This window comes from Carex rostrata, chromosome 26 (genome assembly GCF_964058835.1).
Source record: "Carex rostrata chromosome 26, lpCarRost1.2, whole genome shotgun sequence".
In the NCBI taxonomy this organism is placed as follows: domain Eukaryota; kingdom Viridiplantae; phylum Streptophyta; class Magnoliopsida; order Poales; family Cyperaceae; genus Carex; species Carex rostrata.
In genome coordinates, this window is record NC_135943.1 from 4,705,322 (window position 1) to 4,727,697 (window position 22,376).

At 34.0% G+C, this 22,376-nt stretch overlaps 2 protein-coding genes and 1 pseudogene across 3 annotated transcripts in view; 1 reads left to right on the plus strand and 2 right to left on the minus strand.

The window, feature by feature from the left end:
• The window catches only part of LOC144544166 (putative protein phosphatase 2C 67), a 70,528-nt pseudogene that overhangs the window by 7,262 nt on the left and 40,890 nt on the right, over positions 1 to 22,376 (minus strand). The window lies entirely within an intron of this gene.
• LOC144544562 (uncharacterized) lies at positions 1,243 to 2,833 on the plus strand. The gene is made up of 4 exons (XM_078293094.1): positions 1,243 to 1,503; positions 1,586 to 1,699; positions 2,220 to 2,252; positions 2,494 to 2,833. Exons 1-4 carry the CDS (start codon positions 1,370 to 1,372, stop codon positions 2,519 to 2,521), a joined length of 309 nt encoding a protein of 102 aa, XP_078149220.1. The 5' UTR covers positions 1,243 to 1,369; the 3' UTR covers positions 2,522 to 2,833.
• Positions 3,185 to 11,010, minus strand: LOC144544017 (uncharacterized). Its single transcript, XM_078292441.1, has 8 exons — positions 10,803 to 11,010; positions 7,393 to 7,546; positions 6,607 to 6,798; positions 5,674 to 5,794; positions 4,690 to 5,352; positions 4,492 to 4,605; positions 3,935 to 4,004; positions 3,185 to 3,502 (listed from the first exon to the last, which is right to left on the minus strand). Exons 1-5 carry the CDS (start codon positions 10,943 to 10,945, stop codon positions 5,318 to 5,320), a joined length of 645 nt encoding a protein of 214 aa, XP_078148567.1. The 5' UTR covers positions 10,946 to 11,010; the 3' UTR covers positions 3,185 to 3,502; positions 3,935 to 4,004; positions 4,492 to 4,605; positions 4,690 to 5,317.

Here is a 22,376-nt window from a genome sequence, read left to right on the forward strand (position 1 = left end):
TTCACATTCCAAGTATATCCGCTTGGACCTTCCAGTTCAATGTTTTCGCTCATGGAACCTACGAACATCTTTGCAAACTTGTTTGGAATATTCTGCAGAACAACATTTGTCAGTGGCAAAACTAAGAAGAACTAAAAACTTTTGAGGGACTGAAAATAAAAATAACAACGATACATTATGACTTGCCATTGTATGCATCAAGGATCTCCGCATGAAAATTATTCATTCTTAGACCCAATTCGCCACATCCTTTCATGATCTCTCTCTCTCTTTTGTGTTTCGTTCTTCCACTGGCTGAATCTCCAAACCTCTACATATACATTAATTGAAAGACAATAAAGTTTCATTAATTATTCTCTTCAATTTTCACAATCGATTCAAGTTCTGTACAGTCAAGTCAAGAGATTTTAATATTTGAATGCATCGTCTCTCGTGCAAAAGCCAAAGGGTAATTAATATCTCAGCGTAGTGGATGGAAATTAACTTGTGACGCTTGAATCAGTAAAGCAATTTTAATAATGTCATGGAGTTAATTAGAACATTTTTGTGATTGTCTCTAATATAAATGAGAATAAATTCTTTTGAGATCACGGAACTTTATATATAATTCGTTTTTTGTTCTTGAATTTTAGTTTATCTAAACTTAATTAATCAACTTTTATGTTTTGTCTAAAATTGGTTATTACTTGCTTTATTCAAATGAAATATGAATTATATATAAGTGACCCTTGCATCTAATAAATTGGATATGGAGATTCTCAACTACATAATTTTTAATTCTTACTTCATAATTCTAACTTACTATATATATCATGAACTATTATGATTTTATAAAAGCAATCAAGTTAGGGACGTCACCTGTGTAGGAAATTTTTTTATCAAAATATGGACTTTCTATTATCAGAAATTCAAATTTAGAAAAATAAAAGGAATGGAGATATATATCTCTCTTAATTTTTAAACCATCAAACATGAAGACACATCAATTAACACATGATTTATTATTCTCAGTTTTGCAATAAATAATGATAACAATACATAGAGTATGGCTAATTTGCTGCCAGCAGCATTTCAGAAAACTGCTGCCAATTCTGTAAGCCGTTGGATCTTATTTTAGATTCGTACCTTTGATGATGATGGAGAGCTGATTTTATTTTGACGGAACGGAAAATTTGAAAGAGGTCTGTTAGATAAAGTTGGGTTTTGAAGCGCCTCCCTCCTTATTTCTCTCGTGCACCTCCCTCCTTGTTTCACTCTCTCGACGGAGCAAGTCCTCCCTCTCTCGTGTGCCTCTCTCGGAACAAGAGCTCCGTCAACGAGTCAGAAGAAGGTTTCCCTCTCTCGTGCACCTCTCTTCTTGGTTCTCTTCATGGTCCGCCTAGCTCGCACCAGGTCCGCCCAGCGAGAAGTCGCTCCGACGACTCGCCCTCCCTCCACCCTCTCTCGTGCTTTCCTCCCTCCGCCCAGTGCCTCTCGCTCTTATCGCTTCTGGTTTTCTCACAGGTTGATTATCTTTCAAAAACCATAGATTTTTGTCAGTTTGCCTAATTTTTCTGGTTTATTTCGAATTTTTCTGGTTTTTCAGATTTTTCGTCGGAACCTCTTCTTGCTCTCCTCTCAACACCTCCTCCAATCAGCTCGACTCGGGCTCCCCGGGATTTCCTTTTCCTCTCCCTCCCGCCCCCCAGCTCACCCTTCTGTGAGAACCTCTCTCTCTCTCTTTTCATTAGGGCTTAACTTTTTGGTAAATTGCTAGATTTATTAAAATAAGAACTGAGGCCCCCTCTCTCTGATCTATGTGTGCTTGATTTGTTTTATCAACCTTACAATTTTTGTTTTATGTTAAGGCCAACGTGCTTTCAATTGATTGAAATTGTGATGCTGGAATTTAGGGCTTGCTTGATTGAATAATCTTGAATTGTTAAATCGATCAATTGCGAGTTGTGCGCAGAGCCCTTTTTATCTGTTTGGGTGACTCTCGGTTTCGTTTAATCATCGAACTTGTTGTTATAGAAATGATACCTTTAATAGAAGGAATATTTCAAATTATCGAACTTGTTGTTTTGCTAATTGAACTTGCTGTTTATGGATTATGGCTATATGAAATTAGATATTGATGCTAGCTGATGCATGTGGTATATTGTTGTTTATGAATTATGGCAGTTATATTATTTTTTTAGCTTCATCTATTTTGCTTGTCCTATTTTTTTGCATACAAGGGAAGCACCAGACTGCATATTTGCCTCTTACTGGTATGATATTTGATACTGATATACACAACTGCTTTCAAATAGTCTATGATCTCTTTATTGCTTAATACTTGACTGATTTCTTATAAACTATCTAAGATCCAAATCTTAGGTCCGGGTACACTTGAGTACCTATTTCGTGCAGAAATTCAATTATGCACATGTACTTTGCTTTTATCCATGTAATAAGTGTGTTGGAACCTGCATTTGATTTTTGACATATACTTTTTGATAATTCTTGCAGGAGCTATGAGCTGATGGCAAGAATATAAACATTATATATTTATCAAGATGATTTTTCATAGACCGGAGCTGAGAGGCACATATGTTTCCTACATGATTTATGAAATTCTTGAAAGATATACTGCTCAATTATGCTATTTGTTCAAATTCTTGAAATTCTTATTTTGTTCAAATTTGTATCTTATTTTCTTTATAATTTTTTTTTTGGCATATACTACTCAATTATGCTATTTTAAACTTTCTAGGGTGTAAATAGAAAATTGATTGTTTTTTCTTGTCAGAGTAAAAGAGTTAGTAAGAAGCATGTATATTTTAAGCATCTGTGGGGTAAATAGAAGGATATTAAACAAATCATATGATATTTTATCTTCATTTGGTTTGAGCTACATGTTATTTCTGATGATTCCAAATTGGTACTGGTACGAGTTGTACCTTTGACTACATGCTATTTCTTCCTAATATGTCATGCCATGAGCTTATTAACTTATTTTATCTTATCATTTTCCTTATTTTGTCACTAGTGCTTGTTTTTCTTATTTTATCATAGTTTCAAACAAAAGACAATCTTAAACTGGTACATAAACTTATTGGCACATCTGTGAGTATGAATGCATTGTCACTAGTGTGAACTTTAATATGCACTCACACACCAATTTCATAAAATTTCAAAGGATAATAAAACAATATATAAATTTTCCTACAGTACAGACATTTATTGCTCACAACTTGTTTACATTCTATACACAAATATTTTTCGGATGCAAAAAAATGGAAATGAAAATTTTTACATCAAATAAAAAAACAAATCCATCTGCAAACTAATTGAATAATTTACAAATCAAACCCTTCTAGTTAATTAGCTTCTCAAACTTGAAATTCATATGATCTTCAGCATTTATATCACTGGCACCAGCATAGCAGTGCTACTAATATTCCCCTCTAATACTTCTCTGTTGATTAATTGAACAAATAGCAACTCTATCTTGATGCATAAATTGAGCATTCCAAGTCTTCCAAATTAAGAGTGAAAATGCAAGCAATGTTAGAGTTGAGGTGAAAAAAATAACTTTGCAACATGGTCCATTGCCCTACTAAAAAATTGTAAAGGAATTCATCATTTTTGTGTGATTTTATTAACCAAGAAACTCCTTAACTATAACTTTACTGAAGATCAATGATTTGATAACAACATATAAAAACAACGAGTATAATCTCGATCGGACCTCAGAACTGACGTGTACCATTACTTTTCCCTTGAAACTAAATAGAGTTTCCGTTGCATTTTAATGGAGAATGTTAGGACTGGTACCAGCACAAACACACCAATTAATGTTGTAACAGCTTTGTTAATTAAATAAGTACTGTGCTGTACCCAAATTCAGGTATCAATAACAAATATAACCAAATAAAACTTGACACAAAGATGAATTAAGACATTCTACCTGACTGGCAATACTCCAATAGTAAGGAAAATTCTCTTTATCATATGCTGGATGTTCCCTTGCATGTAATCTCCAATATTTGACAACCAACAAAAGGTGCAGAAAAATTAAATAAATAACTAAATCAAACAGAAAAAAATGAGCACAAATAATTTGATATAAATTCCTCTTTATCACAAGGTTGATTTTGTGCCAGATTTTACAACATGCTATTGGGTTAGATTTCATACTGCGGCATTCTCCCAGTACCAGTCCAAAATTCAATTAAACGAAACCGAGAGTCACCCAAACAGATAAAAAGGGCTCTGCGCACAACTCGCAATTGATCGATTTAACAATTCAAGATTATTCAATCAAGCAAGCCCTAAATTCCAGCATCACAATTTCAATCAATTGAAAGCACGTTGGCCTTAACATAAAACAAAAATTGTAAGGTTGATAAAACAAATCAAGCACACATAGATCAGAGAGAGGGGGCCTCAGTTCTTATTTTAATAAATCTAGCAATTTACCAAAAAGTTAAGCCCTAATGAAAAGAGAGAGAGAGAGGTTCTCACAGAAGGGTGAGCTGGGGGGCGGGAGGGAGAGGAAAAGGAAATCCCGGGGAGCCCGAGTCGAGCTGATTGGAGGAGGTGTTGAGAGGAGAGCAAGAAGAGGTTCCGACGAAAAATCTGAAAAACCAGAAAAATTCGAAATAAACCAGAAAAATTAGGCAAATTGAAAAAAAAATCTAGGGTTTTTGAAAGATAATCAACCTGTGAGAAAACCAGAAGCGATAAGAGCGAGAGGCACTGGGCGGAGGGAGGAAAGCACGAGAGAGGGTGGAGGGAGGGCGAGTCGTCGGAGCGACTTCTCGCTGGGCGGACCTGGTGCGAGCTAGGCGGACCATGAAGAGAACCAAGAAGAGAGGTGCACGAGAGAGGGAAACCTTCTTCTGACTCGTTGACGGAGCTCTTGTTCCGAGAGAGGCACACGAGAGAGGGAGGACTTGCTCCGTCGAGAGAGTGAAACAAGGAGGGAGGTGCACGAGAGAAATAAGGAGGGAGGTGCTTCAAAACCCAACTTTATCTAACAGACCTCTTTCAAATTTTCCGTTCCGTCAAAATAAAATCAGCTCTCCATCATCATCAAAGGTACGAATCTAAAATAAGATCCAACGGTTTACAGAGTTGGCAGCAGTTTGCTGAAATGCTGCTGGCAGCAAATTAGCCATACTCACAATACATAATTATGCATTGTTAAATATTTTTAATACAAACACTCTGTGGATAAACTTGATCTACAAGATGGCTAGAGCCAAACACAGCTACGGTGCAATTCAACCATCTCACATTCCAAAATATAATCCAGCTTGAGTTCTCCTAGTGAGCTTCTGCCCAACAGTCATTTAGAGCTCTCCCTCCTCAGAGACTTGGCAACTACAAGATGAATTACCTGTCAAATAACTAAATAGAAAGATTTGTACAGGACTAACAGGAGGAACTTGTGTGTTTTACCTTTTCCAGTTTGCACGTTTTATGTTATATAAGGTTACTCCTATAAAGATCATAACAATTGTTAAAACTCGATTATTTCTGATGCTTATGAAGAAAAAAAAAAACAAAGAGCTGGCTTTCCAATTTCCAAAATATTTATTAACCTTAAAAGTTGCAGACAGAATGAAACAACTTTATGTTGTTAGATCACTCGTACTTTTTTAGGAAATAAAACTATTTTAGTAAAATTCATTGTTAATTGACCTCCACGAGCTGGAGACTTCCTGTGCCTATTTTTACAAGGCTTAGAATCAGGTAAGCCAAGGTGATGCCACACTGATTTCAGTGATCTGAAGCTCTTCAAAGTCCCTGGTTCAATGAAGTACTGCCCCAAAGAAGAAGAACAAAATTATCAATTAAAAACAATTGCTCAAGCAAATAACTAATATTTCAGTTTTTGCCACATCACTATTTGTTAAAATCAATGATCCAAACCTCAACACAGCCTGAATCCAACAAACCGTAATGGAGTGGTTCACTACCCTGAATTTGAGACCCAATTGGTACCAAAACCTTGACCCGTTCAATTCAAACCTAAATCCCAGTTTGACAAAAAAAGAACTTAACGGATACTTACCCATAATTTATTAGGACAGTTACCCATAGAAATCCAAGTCTAGTACGATTAAATTATCAAACCCACTCCACAGAGAATCTGAATGACCCCAAATCCAAAATGACCTTAAACAGAAAACAAGAACCCAAATCTGGACCAGAATGACCTGTGATACAAAAATCAGAACCTGAAGGTTTAGGGTTTAGTGTCAAAAAAGCAAGCTGACCCAAATTGCCCCAGTCAAACTGCCACCTCTAAGGGCTCATTTGAATTATTCATATTCAAGTGCAGGGACAAATCGTCTCATGTGCCTCAAAAAGATCTAACATTAACATCTCCATATTTTATATATAAACTTTTGACAGCAACCAGTAACCAATTTATAATAAGCAAATCTACAAGGCATCAGATATGAGAAATCATCAGATGAAATGAGCTTACACACATTTAAACATCCTATCAACATCCTATTATCTGTTTATGAAAAATAACTCCTAACAGTCAACAGTATTGCACATCAGGCTCAGTTTCTATTTCACGATAGACTCCACAGAGATGTGACTAACAAAAATTTCAAGTACCTTGTATTTGTTACCAGCTAGCTTGCCAGAAAGCCTCACGCGCTCCTTAATTACCCAGCCATCAGGCAAACCTTCTGGCCTTTTTCCTGTGTAAACAGATTCTGGGCTAACCCTCTTCGGGCCTCCTTTCTGTTTTTGTGGACGGCTAGTCTCACCAGCATGCATACGGGAAACTAAAGTTTCCTGAGAAATCTATATGAGGTAAACATATCAGTTGACTTTCACTTGTACAGATACAGATAAGTTAAATACTTTTTTTTGGTGATATTCATTCAATATGAGTTTTTCCAAGTTGCCAAAGACCATATAGGCCATGTTTCGTTGTGGAGTAAGAGGTGGAGTAAACTCCTTACTCCACACTTAAGCCACCAAATGAGGAGTAAAATATGAGCTAATCCGGAGAAAGTTACTCTACATCTTCCGGTGGATTAATTTACTCCACACTTCGCCTATAGGCCCACTGTCATAGGCAGACATTCATTTTCCACATCTTATTCTCCAGACGGATTAATTTAAGCCATGACTTAAGCTATCAAACGAGGTGTAAAATATGAGTAAGATGGAGTAAGCAACTTAATCCTCCTTAAATTTAAGTAGCAACCAAACATGACCATAGGACGAGCAAAATTCTACAAGACATTATAAATAATTATGCCCACCTTTAAGACTGTACATTAAGATTTACTTTGGCAAAGAAGTATAGTTCTGGTAAACATTTTACTATGTATTTGTACCAAGTAACTGTATTGGTGTGGCACACGTATAAAACTTCAAAATCAAACTTACCTCCAATAAAATGTTCTCATCCTCAGGTTGCACGCCATTCAGCTCTCCTGTTGACACATCAGCATTTTGTGGCACCAATATTGGAGGTTCCAGATCCGGTGCACTATTTAGATCTATATATGGTTCGTTTAAGTCGAAGTTGAACATTATAAATCTGCATAAACAAAAATGTTCAAAATTATGAGATTATAATTTACCAATGATTAATTCATGTTCCTATGAGAAATTTGAGTAGGAAGAAAGTTAAAAGATTTAATCGGGTCACATCAAATACAACATAATGATTGTAGAAAGTGTTAAATGTCATGTTCATCTATCCTTTATAGTAAACATTATTCAATTGAAGATGCTAAACCTATCCATAATCAAAATTTCTTTATATTGGTGGGAAGTTTGACAGAAGAGAAGCCTGGTTCTCAGTCTCCACAGAAAAAATTGACTAGTTTGGAATAATCACCGTAAAAACCAAACATAGCAACATCCGATACCTGACATAACAATTATAATGGCCATGGCATCCTATCTCATATAATAAACATATTACAAACACACATTAAATACCAATCTGGTAAAACTTGATCTGAACAAGAAGAGATTTCTTGTTAACTTTATTTTCTGAACCCAAGACCTACCAAAGTTTGTAATTACCCAAACCCCATCCTAATTCAAAATTTCAAACCAAAAAATGTCCTAATATGACCAAACATGTAACAAATGCAACTGATTCAAAAATCACTTGACCAGTAACCATGACGAGAATAACCAGAATAGGAATTATTTTCTTACCAAAAAAACACACATGGCACCTGTAAACATGTATAAATAATATAGTCAAGATGTTGAACAATCCTATCGAATTAATCGAAGATCTGGCCAAGATCTCTGCTTGACTAATTTGAATCCACAATAACGCAAAACCAAATAAACTAATATCTAATCGACTTGAATCTGGATTAAATTGAAATCTGCTCAAATGTGACCTTAAGAGTATGCTCCAGAAAGGGAAGGAAGGGAAGGAGAGCATGCAGCGATTTCACCCTCCTCTACACCCCAAATCAGAGGTGAAAATTTGTTAAAATTTTGCTTCAAGTTTTATACAGTTTTCACCTCCTTTCCCCTTCTCTCCCATTCACTCACCTCCGAAATTCACCATTCTGGAGCAAATAAACGATCCTGATCAGATCCGGTCAGGGCTCAGTTTCCCTGTACTACCCTCCCTTTCCCTCATGTAACTCCTTGTGGAGCACACCCTAAATGACCCAAAACCTGATATGATGACCTCAAGTCCAAATGTGCTCAAATCCAAAACTAAATAAATAGCCACTCCAACTAGACAGAAACATAACCTGGATTTGCGGCGCATCTCATAATGGGTTTAACAAAATATTTCCATTTAATAATATATACTTCAATTAATATTTTTTCTCTCAAAAACAAAAGAAAACTGCATAATAAGGGTTTCTGAGTTTTAAACAGAAATATAGTATCAAAGGACGAGAAATACCTGAGTGATGAATATATTTGTTGACTGAGGCAGAAGGAGAGAATTGCGACCGTGTACAGTTCCGCGATCAAGGGGGGAGGGGAAGAGAGATAGAGCAAAATATTTAAATAGACAAAGAGATAAAGAGAGGGGACTACAAGCAACCTACAATTTTGGCCCTATGAGGGGTGGTTTATAAAACCATTAATGCTAGTACATTGAAATTAACCAATTCGAGAAAAAAAGATTTAGTTGCCGACTTTACCATAATTACCTATGCGTTATGATTCATCCATAGGAGTGCCAATGATACAGTCCAAAACATATTCACCCCCAACACCTGCACACGTGGCAAACAATTGGTCCACGTAAGAATAATAGTACAGAAAAATAGTCGGAAAGGTTGGCACAAGTAACCGAATTCACAATTTCTATTGGCAATCCAAGTGGTAAATTTTGGTTAGACAGAAAAACAGCATAGAGAGCAATTTGAGGGGAGCATGCTGATGAAAATTATAAGGTCTAAAATGTAATTAAGAATATGCATAATATTGTGTTACACTTTTAAAAAAAAAAAATATTGTGTACTCATCACAAGCAAATGTTCATTGGTACATGTTTGATGGGTATGCTCAATGCTTCATACTAAAAACTAAAGGTATGCCGTTATTGCTGGACCCCCAATCTATTACACTTGGTTCAATCATGTCCTTGAACCTTTTAGTGTCAAAATCAGGTCTCCAAGCTATTGCACTTTGTTCAATACCTAACTATATTAAAATATATAATCCAAAGTAACATGATCAATGATTCGAATGCCACATATTGTTATTTCATGAAAATTTGTCACATTAGAGCCTCATATGTGTCACTTCATTACCTGCATGTGCCAAATTAGGATTAGTAATTTATAATGGAGAGAGAGAGATAATTGAAACAAGTTAAATACTTTTGAATGCCAATCTAACAACAAAAAAGAGTTCAGATGCTATCAATCAAACCAAGTTCAATTGTTCAAAGGCCAAAAGCAAAAGTTCCCACAAAATTGTTTACTTCAAAAATAAAAATGAAAAGCTAAAAGCAAGCACCAAGTTAGGACCCAAGTTATGTTCCAAAATTGTTTACTTAAGGCTATATTACTATGTTTTAGCCCTTCTACAAATAGGACCCAAGTTATGTTCCAACCAACAATAAAAAATAAAAAAAAATAATACTAATAATGATAATAATCAAATAAATAAATACAAAATAAGCAGAAAACACAGTTAGGATCATACCAAGTTAAAAAAGCTAATGGGCAAATATGAAAGAATCTTAATTTTATATGAAGATATCTCATCTCTAATTAAAGAAGTTTTGATGAGCATAACACTATTAACCCCTTGAGATATTGCAATATAAAACAGTTTTAACTCAAAAGTGTTCATCTATAGGCAATAATGTATAACTACAGCACATGTCCAAAGTTCAGCTCACTTAACAGAATTACAAACAGGGAGATTTGATGCATCTCAGTGGCCTTTTATTTTGGAGTGCTTAGTGCTAATGCAATTTTTGAGGGCAATGTGTGCAGCCCTAGATCAAATTTTGAAATGCTGGATGTGAATACTACTTGCATTGGCTGGTGATGTAATAAGTATGGTGTGCACACACACACACACACACACACATCACTCGGATGGATCACCATCTACCACCAAATTGCTTCACCCAAAGCCCCTATTAAATCGGCATATGGAAATGAGTTCAAAAATTTTAATGTTACGCACAGAAAACCCAAATGAGGGTAACAGTTCAAACCTCCAAGTGACCTATTACTGAAATCGCTTGGTAATTTGTAAAAAGCTTCTATCACAATTCTCAATGAAGCACCACCGACAGTAAGTATGCAAAAAGAAAAATAGAAAACAAAGTAAGAGGCATACACCTCAAAAGAAGATTCTCATTTCGCAATCGCCTAACGGCCACAACCGCCACTTGGACTAGGCGAGTAGACGGTTGCCATGTCTGCGGCCTCACGGCCACCTCAGTAGTCGGAATTTGTCGACAACCCTTCCTTCGTGCTGGCATCTGAATCCTTATAGTAGGCTCTGGGTCGCACCCACTCGATGGAGCTTCGCTCAACAGATGGTGTCGTAATTATTTCCCCAGGCCTCAACCCGACACTGACAGGTGGGGTTTGAAACGGGAAGCGACTCGAATTCACATCCCCTCAGGATACCGGACTGAGTACAATTGAATCAGACGGCCCAAAATTGTTCTATTTAACTTGGCACGAATCTCAAAGCAAAAGTTATCCTGCCCCCTCTGTCATTTCGAATCCCGACCGGCTGAGAGTAAATCTGAGCCGTCTGTTTCAATTGTGTTGAGTCAGGTACATGGGAGGATACGGATCCGAGCGATTCCCCATTTCCATCGAAGATCCGTTGATATGAACTGTTGGATGAAGATCCAACGTTTCCTGTGATGGATGCTCGGTTTATCTCCCCAGTCAGATCTGAGTGCGTATCCTCAGAGATATCTCATATTTTGCGTGACTTTTATCTGAACCGTTCAAATACGTTCTGCACGAATCTAGAAGCTCAAATAATACTGGCACCCGCGCTATCCCCGAATAGACACAGGACAATTGCATCATTAACAAAACGGACAACTGTAATAAGTCTGTAACAGTATATGAACCGGGGCTCACTACAGTAATATTAATTATAAGACAAATTACAGTATCTGCTCATTTTTCAAACAAAATTACTTGATTACAAATTAAATTTGGATCTAATTCATACATGGAGAAAATTTTGAATAAGCCTAGGTCCACTAATGTGTAGATGGTTGGCGTTTATAAAAAGGAAATTCTATACAAATTTGGCCAATCTTAAAAATTTATAAATATTAACTCTATGTAAAATTAAACTAGCATTTGATAAAATAATCCTGAGATATATAAAGTTGAGCAAACAAAAAGAAAAATACAACATATCAAATATCACACATATAAAGTTGTTGAATATTTTAAAAGTTTGATTGTTGCATTTTGATTCTTTCTGTAGTCTCTCTTTGATAAAGTGGAAGGATAAGAAATCTTGTCACATAAAATAAAGTGGAGAGAAGAAGTATCTTGTGGCCATTTTTATTAATATCTTTAAAAAAAAAATTAAAACTGTCCCCACATTGATTTTTTTTTTTTAAATTATCTCGACCGCTGGGCCCACGGGCGGCCCATCCTCCCTAGCAGATCGCCCGGGCCAAGGGCGGTCCACTAGGGACCAGACCGCATGTGGTCCGGATGGTCCTCCTTTTTTTTAGTAGAGAGATCTTAATATTTTAATTTAAATAATTTTATGAAGAAAAAAATTTCTTGTTTAGAGTGTATGTCAAAAAATAAGACATTTGATATATTTATGCAGTGATGTCGTAACTCTTTATAACTTTGATTTGGTTTGTCAGTTGGATATCACAAGTTTAAAGATAACACTAATTAAGAATTTGACATTGATTCAAAAATTTCCAAGCTCTGACAGCTTGTTAATCTTCTTCTCTGTATTTCTGGTACTAAAACAGTAGTTTAGAGCTACTAAAATATGAACAAACCTCAAATTAGATCTTTGTCTATGCACAAAGCACCATAGACTGACCTCTGGTATGGTACCAAGTCCAAACTCAGTAGCTAAGCACTAAGCAAAAGCCACTGGTATAGTGCAACGCACTAAAAACATCAAATTTGACATCTTCTAGTAAATCAGCAAATCTGGACTGATAAAGGGACCAAAATGAAAAAATAATTATACCAGCATGTAGAGCATTCAAAAATACACAGAATTGACACAAATTTCAATTTATTTGGTTTTTCTACAATTAGTTATGAATTTTTAAAGTTCAGCTATCGAAAAAACTTTAAACAGTCATAACTTTGGCTAGGAAAGTCGGATTTGCGCGTATGATAACTTTTCGGAAAGGGGGGACGAGACGGATCTGAATATCATCTTGGGGGTCACCCCCAAGCATTTGAAGCATCAGAATTTAAAAAAAAAAAATTCAGTTTAAGTTTTCGTTCAACGGTAGACGTACAACGATCGGTATTTTGTTTAGTCAAAAGCCTAAGAGATTATTCAAGAATTATTCATATAATTATTTTAAAATGCATTTACTATTTATTGGGTTCATTTGTCTATCTCCGAGCAAACAGTATATGTTAACAATAATCAAATAATCCAATTATTCTCTAAAAAAAAAAAACAAGAAGTTGACATCATTGAGGCAATCTAACTATATTTCCTTGTGTATATTTGAATAAAATAAATTATTAAGAATCAATGCCAAGTCCTTAATTAGGGTTATCTTTAGACTTGTGATATCCAACTGACAAATCAAATCAAAGTATTCATTCATTGGAAAATTCAATATATTCATTGTTTATTTCCATATTTCATTGGACTTGTTCATTAAATTCATCAATTTACTCTGAAAATATTATTCCATTCATTATTTTTATTATTTTCTTAATTGTCATATATTCACATTATATTTGTGTTTTTTTTCCTTAATATGAATTGATATTCTTAGTTAATGCCCAAGATTTACATATATCCGTCCTCCCAAATTTGAATTTATTCATCAATTCTATTAAATTGTTGAATTAACATTTAATTTGAACATTTATTGAAACTTGTTTTTCGAACTCGTTATTAATTTTGTCCTAGACAATTTCATAATTGATTCGGTCATGGCTTTTTAGTCATTTAAATAGTAGCTATTTATTCACATTCATACACTTTAGATGAACAATACATTTTAATATTCTCTTATTTGAATTGAAATGATATTCAATGTACGTATCATTTATTATTGAATTTACCATGTCGCCGGCCCTAATTTATCCAATTTGTTCATGCATCAGAATTTAAATTAGATACACTACTTATGACAATAAATGATGCCATTTTACACAACACGCCTACTATAAATTCGAATTATATTCTGCATCTTTTAAAATATTGTTTCCTTTTATCACTTTTGGATGTAACAATATTAACCACAATATTATAATTCAATATGATTATTTGCAATTAAATACTCATCAGAATAAAATATTTGGGGCCAAAAAAACTTAATTTTTATAGAGGACTCAAAATGCAAATTTTCCAATCTCTTCTTTAAATAGACCCTTGTCTTAAGGTAAACAAATCCCAAGTTAGCTTCTTCTTTCAAATATTATTCATTCAAGCAATAAAATGAGGAGAGAACTTCACCTGTATCCATGTTCTATCCTTACGACCACAATTCGCTCATAAAATTGTAAGTTGATGTACTTTTTGCAATAGAATAATATGTTTGTCAATTTGTGTGCATATATTTTATTGAAGCATGTCCTTGCATTTTTTTTTTCCTACTCATATGTTACTTTCATGAACTCTTTTTTTTTTATGGTTGGCATTTTGCCAACAGATATATTAATTCTAAAAAAATTTAATTACAACTATAAAATGTCCCAAACTTAAAACAAACACAACTATTAACTTGCAAAAATTGCCGCCAAGAGGGCGCAATAGACCCTTGCATGAGAGACTTCTGTATTAGGATCCCTTCTCGTCCCACCCCCACTGTTCTATCTATCTTGTGCCAAAAACATATTTCTGATGTCATATCATTAATTAAAATAACAATGGGCTTCCTCTTTTCTGAGAATAATCTCCTATTCCTTTCCCGCCAAAGGATTCGGTTAAGATGATCTCGTAGATCCTTAGTGGACCTTGTCTGCTCCATGTCCCATTTCACTTTCATTGCGCCTCCCATTTGGACATGCATGTTGTAATGTGCAAATAATCCACATGATTATTGTTGTAATGTGCAAATAATCCTCTCCAAAAAGCCCCTGCGTATGAGCAAAACCACATGATGTGTTCCGTTGTCTCTGTTTCATTATAGATCTGGCAAATTAGAATGACGCATTTTTGACCAAATGAGTTTGGGAAATAGACACTGAGCAGAATTGAATTCTGTTTCATAAGCTATAACATGACAAAAAAGATAAATATAAAACTAAAAATGTTCAAAATTAAACAAAAGAGTAAAGCATACAAAATTATTAAAACTATATGTGAACATCATAGGGTATTTTTTTTTTTTATGCCAAAGAAAGTACTCATGATTATTGTTACATTAGTCGACTGAATTAAATGAATAATATATTTGTTTAAAATATTTAAAAAAAACCACGAGATTTTTATTTTGGCGCTGTGATGTTTAATATTTCTTACAAGAATATATATTAATAATGAAACAAAATATTTTATAATTTATAATGTGTGGTAATTATTGCAGGTTGGTTAGTATTCTATTCTTAAGAATATAGTACACAATAGTTGTTTGAAAATATTGTTGAAAAATAATGACAACTATTGAATTAAAAACTTAAGAGTGAGTCTATGGTGCTATGCATATTACGATTTGTCACCGTGCTACGGCTCTATATTTGAGTTTTCAAATCCTAACGGTCGATTCGAACTGTTCATCTTGTTCTCCATATTAATATTTGTTTGGAGACCAAATTTTACATTTTTTGAATTTTTTTTACTATTTTTTTAGATTTATTGAAAATCACTGTTTTTGGATGGTCCAGAATTTTCAGATCAAGTGATTTTCTAAATATCTAAAAAAATAATAAAAAAATTTCAAAAAATGTAAAATTTGGTCTCCAAACACATATTATTATGGAGAACAAGATGAACGGTTCGGATCGACCGTTAGGATTTGAAAACTCGAATATAGAGCCGTAGCACAGTAACAACCCGTGATATGCATAGTACCATAGACTCACTCAAAACTTAATATTGAAGCCATTACAAGATAGAATATAACTTTTACTTAATTTTTGTTCATTTTGTTTAAAATCTGTATAATTTTACATGAAATTTATTTTTACAATATATAAGGAGGATTCAAATGCCTCCATTTTTTGTCTTCATCATGCCTCCATTTTTTAAAACTTTAGTAACCCAAAATGTAAATCTTAAAATTCAAAATAAAACCGTTGGATATGAACTACATCATTTTATCTATGCAAGCGTAAAAAATTATGACATTTCAACTTTGTTTTGGTTGTCATCTTGAGCTTGTAAAAATGTATACTAATGTGGATAATTTCTAGACGTTGATTTTTTAACTTATTGATTCACATAAAAGCAAAATCAAAATGTGATAATTTTTTATGGACACATAAAGAAAGTAGCATAAATCACATCTAACGGTTTTATTTTAACGTTTAAATTTTAAACTTTGAGTTATTTAAGTTTTAAAAAATGGAGGCATGATGGAGGCACAAAAAATGGAGGCATTTGAATCCTCCTCATATATGATTGCAGTTGATTATGTTGGGTGTAAATCTCAATAAGGAGCTCATTGATTTGAACAACACTTACCTGTAAGTTGAGTTGCATTGAACGACAACACTCTTGCTGTCAATTTGAGCAGGGCGGAAGGTAATAGAATCAAAAGGAGGCGAAGCCACCCCATGCATTGAAAATTTGTAATTTTGTCCGCTTAATACATATAATTTTTATATGTATTAATACTTTTGGCCCCCTCTATAAAATAAAATTACACTACTATTTATTTTCTAGTCCCTCTCATCTCAATATTCTAGTTTTGTCCCTGATTTGAGACGATAATATTGGTAAATCTACAGCAGGGATGCTGTAAAGATCTATGTATTCTTTATTTAAATATATGTCCAACATCATTTTATTGCATAATAAAATACGATGAAAATTATGAGATTGTAACTTATCAATAATAAATATATATTTCCATAAGCAATTGGGGCGCAATATATATTTATAACTTTTGGATATATAACCAAACAAATTCTATTAATATGTTTTGCCCTCAATTTCTAATGGAAAATAAATGACTTTATTCTTGGTTATGACATGTTATAACCTTATAAATTTGATTATATTTATACATACAATTAAAAGATGTTGGATGTATATCTTAATAGAGACTACACAAGTTCTAAACCGCAACCTTGCTGTAGATTTATTAATATTGTTGTTTGAAAATGTTGGTGTATATAAAAATAGTTTTTCATTTGTATGAGGAAACTAATTAACTAAACCTCTTATTCTAAGTCTATATCTCCTCATTCTTAATTCAATTTCAGTGAGTTCTATGATTCGAATTTCTTTTTAATTTCTTACTTTTTGAAATAAAGGATTTCTTACACTTCTGCATTTTCGATATTTATTGTGTGACAACTATAATGTTATTTATAATAGTGCGGGTAAATTATAGTATCAAATGGGTCAAAAGGGCCTTTTTTAGTTTTCTTAGTATATAGAAAAGAGTCACATGAGATTTGGAAAAAAAAAAAAAATACACACACACATAACAGGGCTCCTGTATATCTGTCCGCAACTGATCAGTGGCCAATCAAATTGCTACACGCAATTGTCAATCCTTCTATGAATCCATTATCCTTCAAAATGTAGGCACCGAATTTTTGTGTCCCAAACTAAATCTGGACCGTTTTTTTCTAAGAGTGTGCTCCAGAATCAGCGTCCGTAGAGAAAGGGGAAGGGACGGAAAGGAAGAGAAACGAGAGTTCTCTAATCCCACATTCCGGAGGTGACAAATTTTGTCAAAAATCAACACCACACCTCTCCTTTCTCCCCTCCGGACAGTTACACCTCTCCTCCGCTCCCTCTCCATTTCCCCTCTTCTGGAGTAGGTGAACTACTTGAACAGCCCATTGTTTTTGAGCTTTCTCCTTCTCTTTAATGGAGTTATACCCTTCTCTGGAGCACACCCTAACTATATGGATATCGGAGGGAATACGAATCCTCCTATTGTCTATGTGGTACCGTCATAAGTTTTATTAAGCGCAACACAACACAATGCAACATAAAGAGCTACACTTTAGTCATATTTTAGTTGTGAAGTAAGAAGTAAAATAAATCTCTTATTCTACATTTAAGTAGTCAAATAAGTAGTCAAATAAGAACTAAAATGAAGTAAAAAGTGAGTTAATTTGTAGTAACTTATTTTATCTTTTTTAAGTGTTAACTTACTCTATATTTATTTCACTTATAATATACGCTGTCATTAGGGGTGAAAACGGTATGAATAATATTTGATGCGTATCTGATTCGTATTCGAAAACTTAAATGTGGATATCCGATATCTGAATATCCATGTAAATAAGGATACTGATATGGTTTCACATTTCAATTATCTGTATCTGAATAGTAGATATATACCATATATTTTAATATATATTATGAAAAATTTATGTTATTCACAATTATAATTAGATAAATATTATGAATTTTAATATTCTTTAATATTATTTTATACCATTTAAAAAATATATGATCTAATCCGGATCCGGATCTGAATCCGTCTGATATCTGCTTTCTATCTCTATTCGGAAAATAAAAATAAAAATATGAATATAATTTTAGCACTATCCGCACCATATCCGCTCCGTTTTCACTCCTAGCTGTCATAGATATAAATATATTTTCAATTTTTACTTTATAAAATATATTAATTTAAACTATGAAGCAAGATATAAAATATAAAAATAAAATGAAATAAGTAATTTAATTATCATAGGTGGCCCACCTGATGTTTCTGTAGTGGGTCCCACTACTACATTTTGAAATAAGAAAACTATTTTCAACTTTTGGAAAAAGAGGAACATCTGTTTTGCTCGTTTTGAACTTGTCCGATTCACATCGATTGTTCTTTTTTTTTCCCCCTATTTTTTGGCATATTGACTTTGCTGTAACAATGGGGGCCGAATGAATTGAACAAAGATCAATTCCATATTGATAGGCTGCTAATTGGACAGGTTTGTCTATGGACAACCGGGTCGAATAAATATTAAATAAAGTTTGGACAGGAGGTGATACAAACGGTCTAAAATATCTAGTTCAGATTCGATTGAAAAGAAGAGATACGGACCGGTCCGTGAAAATATATCATTTTGTACGAATTTTTTTTATTTTTTAAATAATATGTTTCGTTGTAACGAACGGATAAAATACTAACAACTTATTATATTCGCTATTAGAATTTTTAAAGGTATATTAAAATTGTATAATTACAAATGCTGAAAATTTTATTTTACAAAAGGATTTGGGTTATTGGGAATAATTGCATGATTTTTTATCACAATTATTTTGGTTTGAAGGATGAGAGAATAGTTTTTCTTCTCAAATGGTTTTCATTATTTAAAGTCCAAACCCTAGTGAAAAATAATTGCAGCAAAATTGGCAACAAAAAAAAGAGAAAAAAAATGATATAACGCCGAGAAATTTTTAATCATCTTTAATTGAAGAAAATTGTTGTTTTGTGACGCTAATATATATATAGGTTTTGGCTAATATGCTACGGGTAGCTAAGAGGCCTCCGTGCTACGGCTCGGATTTCGAGTTTTCAAAATCCTAACGGTCGATCCGAACCGTTCATCTTGTTCTCCATATTAATATGTGTTTGGAGACCAAATTTTACATTTTTCTGAATATTTTTACTATTTATTAAGCCACTTTGAAAACCGCTGATCCAACGGTAGTTTCTGGTTTTACTGTTGGGTTAAGCCACCGTTGGATCAGGGGTTTTCAAAGTGGCTTAATAAATAGTAAAAAAATTCAGAAAAATGTAAAATTTGGTCTCCAAGCACATATTAATATGGAGAACAAGATGAACGGTTCGGATCGACCGTTAGGATTTTGAAAACTCGAAATCCGAGCCGTAGCACGGAGGCATCTTAGCTACCCATAGCACCGTAGCCACGTCCTATATATATATATATATATATATAGTTAGGCTGGGGTGCTATGGATAGCATAGTGGCCTCCCGTGCTACGGCTCAATATTCAAGTTTTCAAAATCCAAACGGTCGATCCGAACCGTTCATCTTATTCTCCATATTAATATCTGCTTGGAGACCAAATTTTATAATTTTCTGAATTTTTTTACTATTTATTAAGCCACTTTGAAAATCGCTAATCCAACGGTTTTACTGTTTTGTGCAGCCACCGTTGGATCAACAATTTTGTAAAATACTTAATAAATAGTAAAAAAATTCATAAAAATGTAAAATTTCGTCTCCAAGCAGATATTAATATGGTGAATAAGATGAACGGTTCGGATCGACCATTTGGATTTTGAAAACTCGAATATTGAGCCGTAGCATAGAGGCCTCTATGCTATCCATAGCACCCCAGCCTAACTCTATATATATATATATATATATATATATATAGAGATAGGCTAATATCAAAACGTTTGCACCAACCCCTCCCATGCAACCAAGTCATTTTCCGATTTGCAAAGTCCAAACGACCGATCCGAACCGTTAGATGTTTAATCCATATTGAAATGTGCTTGGAGACCAAATTTTACATTTTTTGGAATTTTTTTGCTATTTATTAAGATGGTTTTAAATCGCTGTTTTCCAGTGGTGCAGAATTTTAATAAAAACAGCGATTTTCAAACCATCTTAATAAATAGCAAAAAAATTCCAAAAAATGTAAAATTTGGTCTCCAAGCACATTTCAATATGGATTAAACATCTAACGGTTCGGATCGGTCGTTTGGACTTTGCAAATCGGAAAATGACTTGGTTGCACGGGAGAGGTTAGTGCAAACGTTTTGATATTAGCCTATCTCTATATATATATATATATATATATGAGATAGGCTACGGTGAGTTGCGAAGTAAAACGCGTTTCTACTTCACGCCGTATTTTTATTTTGAAAACCCAAACGACCGATCCGAACCGTTAGATGTTTAATCCATATTGAAATGTGCTTGGAGACCAAATTTTACATTTTTTGGAATTTTTTTACTATTTATTAAGCATTTTTTAAAACTGCTGTTTTGCTGTGAACAGTAAAAAACAGTAAAATTTTGTGAACCCTCAGATCAGCGGCATTCAAAATTGCTTAATAAATAGTAAAAAAATTCCAAAAAATGTAAAATTTGGTCTCCAAGCACATTTCAATATGGAGAACAAGATGAACGGTTTGGATCTACGTTTTGAACTTTAAAATCACAAAATATGAGCGTGAAGTAAAATAGTCGCTTTACTTCGCAACTCACCGTAGCCCAGCTCATATATATATATATATATAGAGAGAGAGGTAGACTAATATCAAATCGATTGTTCCTGGGACATGGAGCAATCAAGTTTTAAACCGTTGGATCTCATTTTAGATTCGTGCTTCGTCTGATTAGATGGAGTCGCTGATCAAAGTAACCAAACGGAGAAAAATAGAAAAATTTAGTGCTCCGTTAGTCTAGGGTTTAACATCCCGCCTCTCTCTCTCTCTGTATTCTCTCCTCTTCCCGTCTTTTGCCCTCATCTTCGCTCATTCGATCTCGCTCCGTCGCTCTTCTCTCTCGCTCGGTCACTCTTCTCTCACTCAGGTGCTCTCTCTCTCTCTTCCGGTATAAGACAGATTGTGCTATTAATATTATTTCTCTTTTTCGTCTTTGCACCTGGGCATTCATGATTAATTCACTCACATTGTTCTGAAATTGGTGAAGCTTTTACCGTTTGCCATTTTGAGAACAAATACACTTAATTGTATAAATAAATCTAAAATGAGGTCAATTTAGGCTCAAATTCAATGTGAAACGACGCTGATACAGACCGTACCCGCTACCAGAAAACTGATACCAGTCTCAAATCCAATGTTTGTATTTTCAGGTGTTAGAAAGAAAAACTTAATTATACAGTACCATTTTAGGAATTGATGGTTTAATTTGTGAAGTATCTTCTTCAAAAGGGAGAAAAGGCAAGTTACCAAGTTGTTAAGCACTTTTGTGTAGCCAGTTCTTATAAAATAGTATCAACTTTAATTTTGTTCTATAAGATAAAAGCTGATATGTTATGATTTTGTAGTTTTTATCTAAAATAGAAAAGTAGCTTTGCTCAATTTCTGGAAAGGTCTATCCTTTTAACATACTGATGAGGAGTTGAGCAAAAGGTCAATCCTTTAAACATACTGGTGAAAAGGAAAAGGAAATCCAAGGGAGACCAAGTCGAGCTAGGCGAAGAGATCTGGTTAGCTGTCATGCCATTTGTATGAAATAGAAGATCAGAGCCGCCGGATAACTGGATTAGACGAATGGTTCATATTTTTTTACCATTGTACATGTAAGGGTATGTACCTATTAGGATAATGGATACATGCTGATTAATAGTAATGACAAAATGGCAAAAGGATAATATGATATAAAAAAAAGAACTCATTAATAGTGGCAAAATGTAAATATTTAGGATATGATGTTATATTTCAGGATGTGTCACAATGGCCAAAAGTGTTCTATATTGATATATATGGCTGATTAAGTGAGAGGCAACAAACACGAACCAGATCGAGGCCTCGGCCTAATGCCCGGCGTAAGACCATGGTTGATGGAAGGACACTTCAACAAATGCAACAACAAAACACATGCTCCACCAAGAAACAAGAATAAATATTGATA

Excerpts from the sequence above, each read along its gene's own strand:
- LOC144544562 (XM_078293094.1), top strand. The coding sequence starts at position 1,370 with ATGGTCCGCCTAGCTCGCACCAGGTCCGCCCAGCGAGAAGTCGCTCCG. Across the intron at positions 1,504-1,585 it reads CGCTTCTGGTTTTCTCACAG|ATTTTTCGTCGGAACCTCTT; the intron begins GTTGATTATCTT and ends CTGGTTTTTCAG. Across the intron at positions 2,253-2,493 it reads TGCATATTTGCCTCTTACTG|GAGCTATGAGCTGATGGCAA; the intron begins GTATGATATTTG and ends TAATTCTTGCAG.
- LOC144544017 (XM_078292441.1), bottom strand. The coding sequence starts at position 10,945 with ATGCCAGCACGAAGGAAGGGTTGTCGACAAATTCCGACTACTGAGGTG. Across the intron at positions 7,547-10,802 it reads AATGAGAATCTTCTTTTGAG|ATTTATAATGTTCAACTTCG; the intron begins GTGTATGCCTCT and ends TTGTTTATGCAG. Across the intron at positions 6,799-7,392 it reads ATGAGAACATTTTATTGGAG|ATTTCTCAGGAAACTTTAGT; the intron begins GTAAGTTTGATT and ends TACCTCATATAG.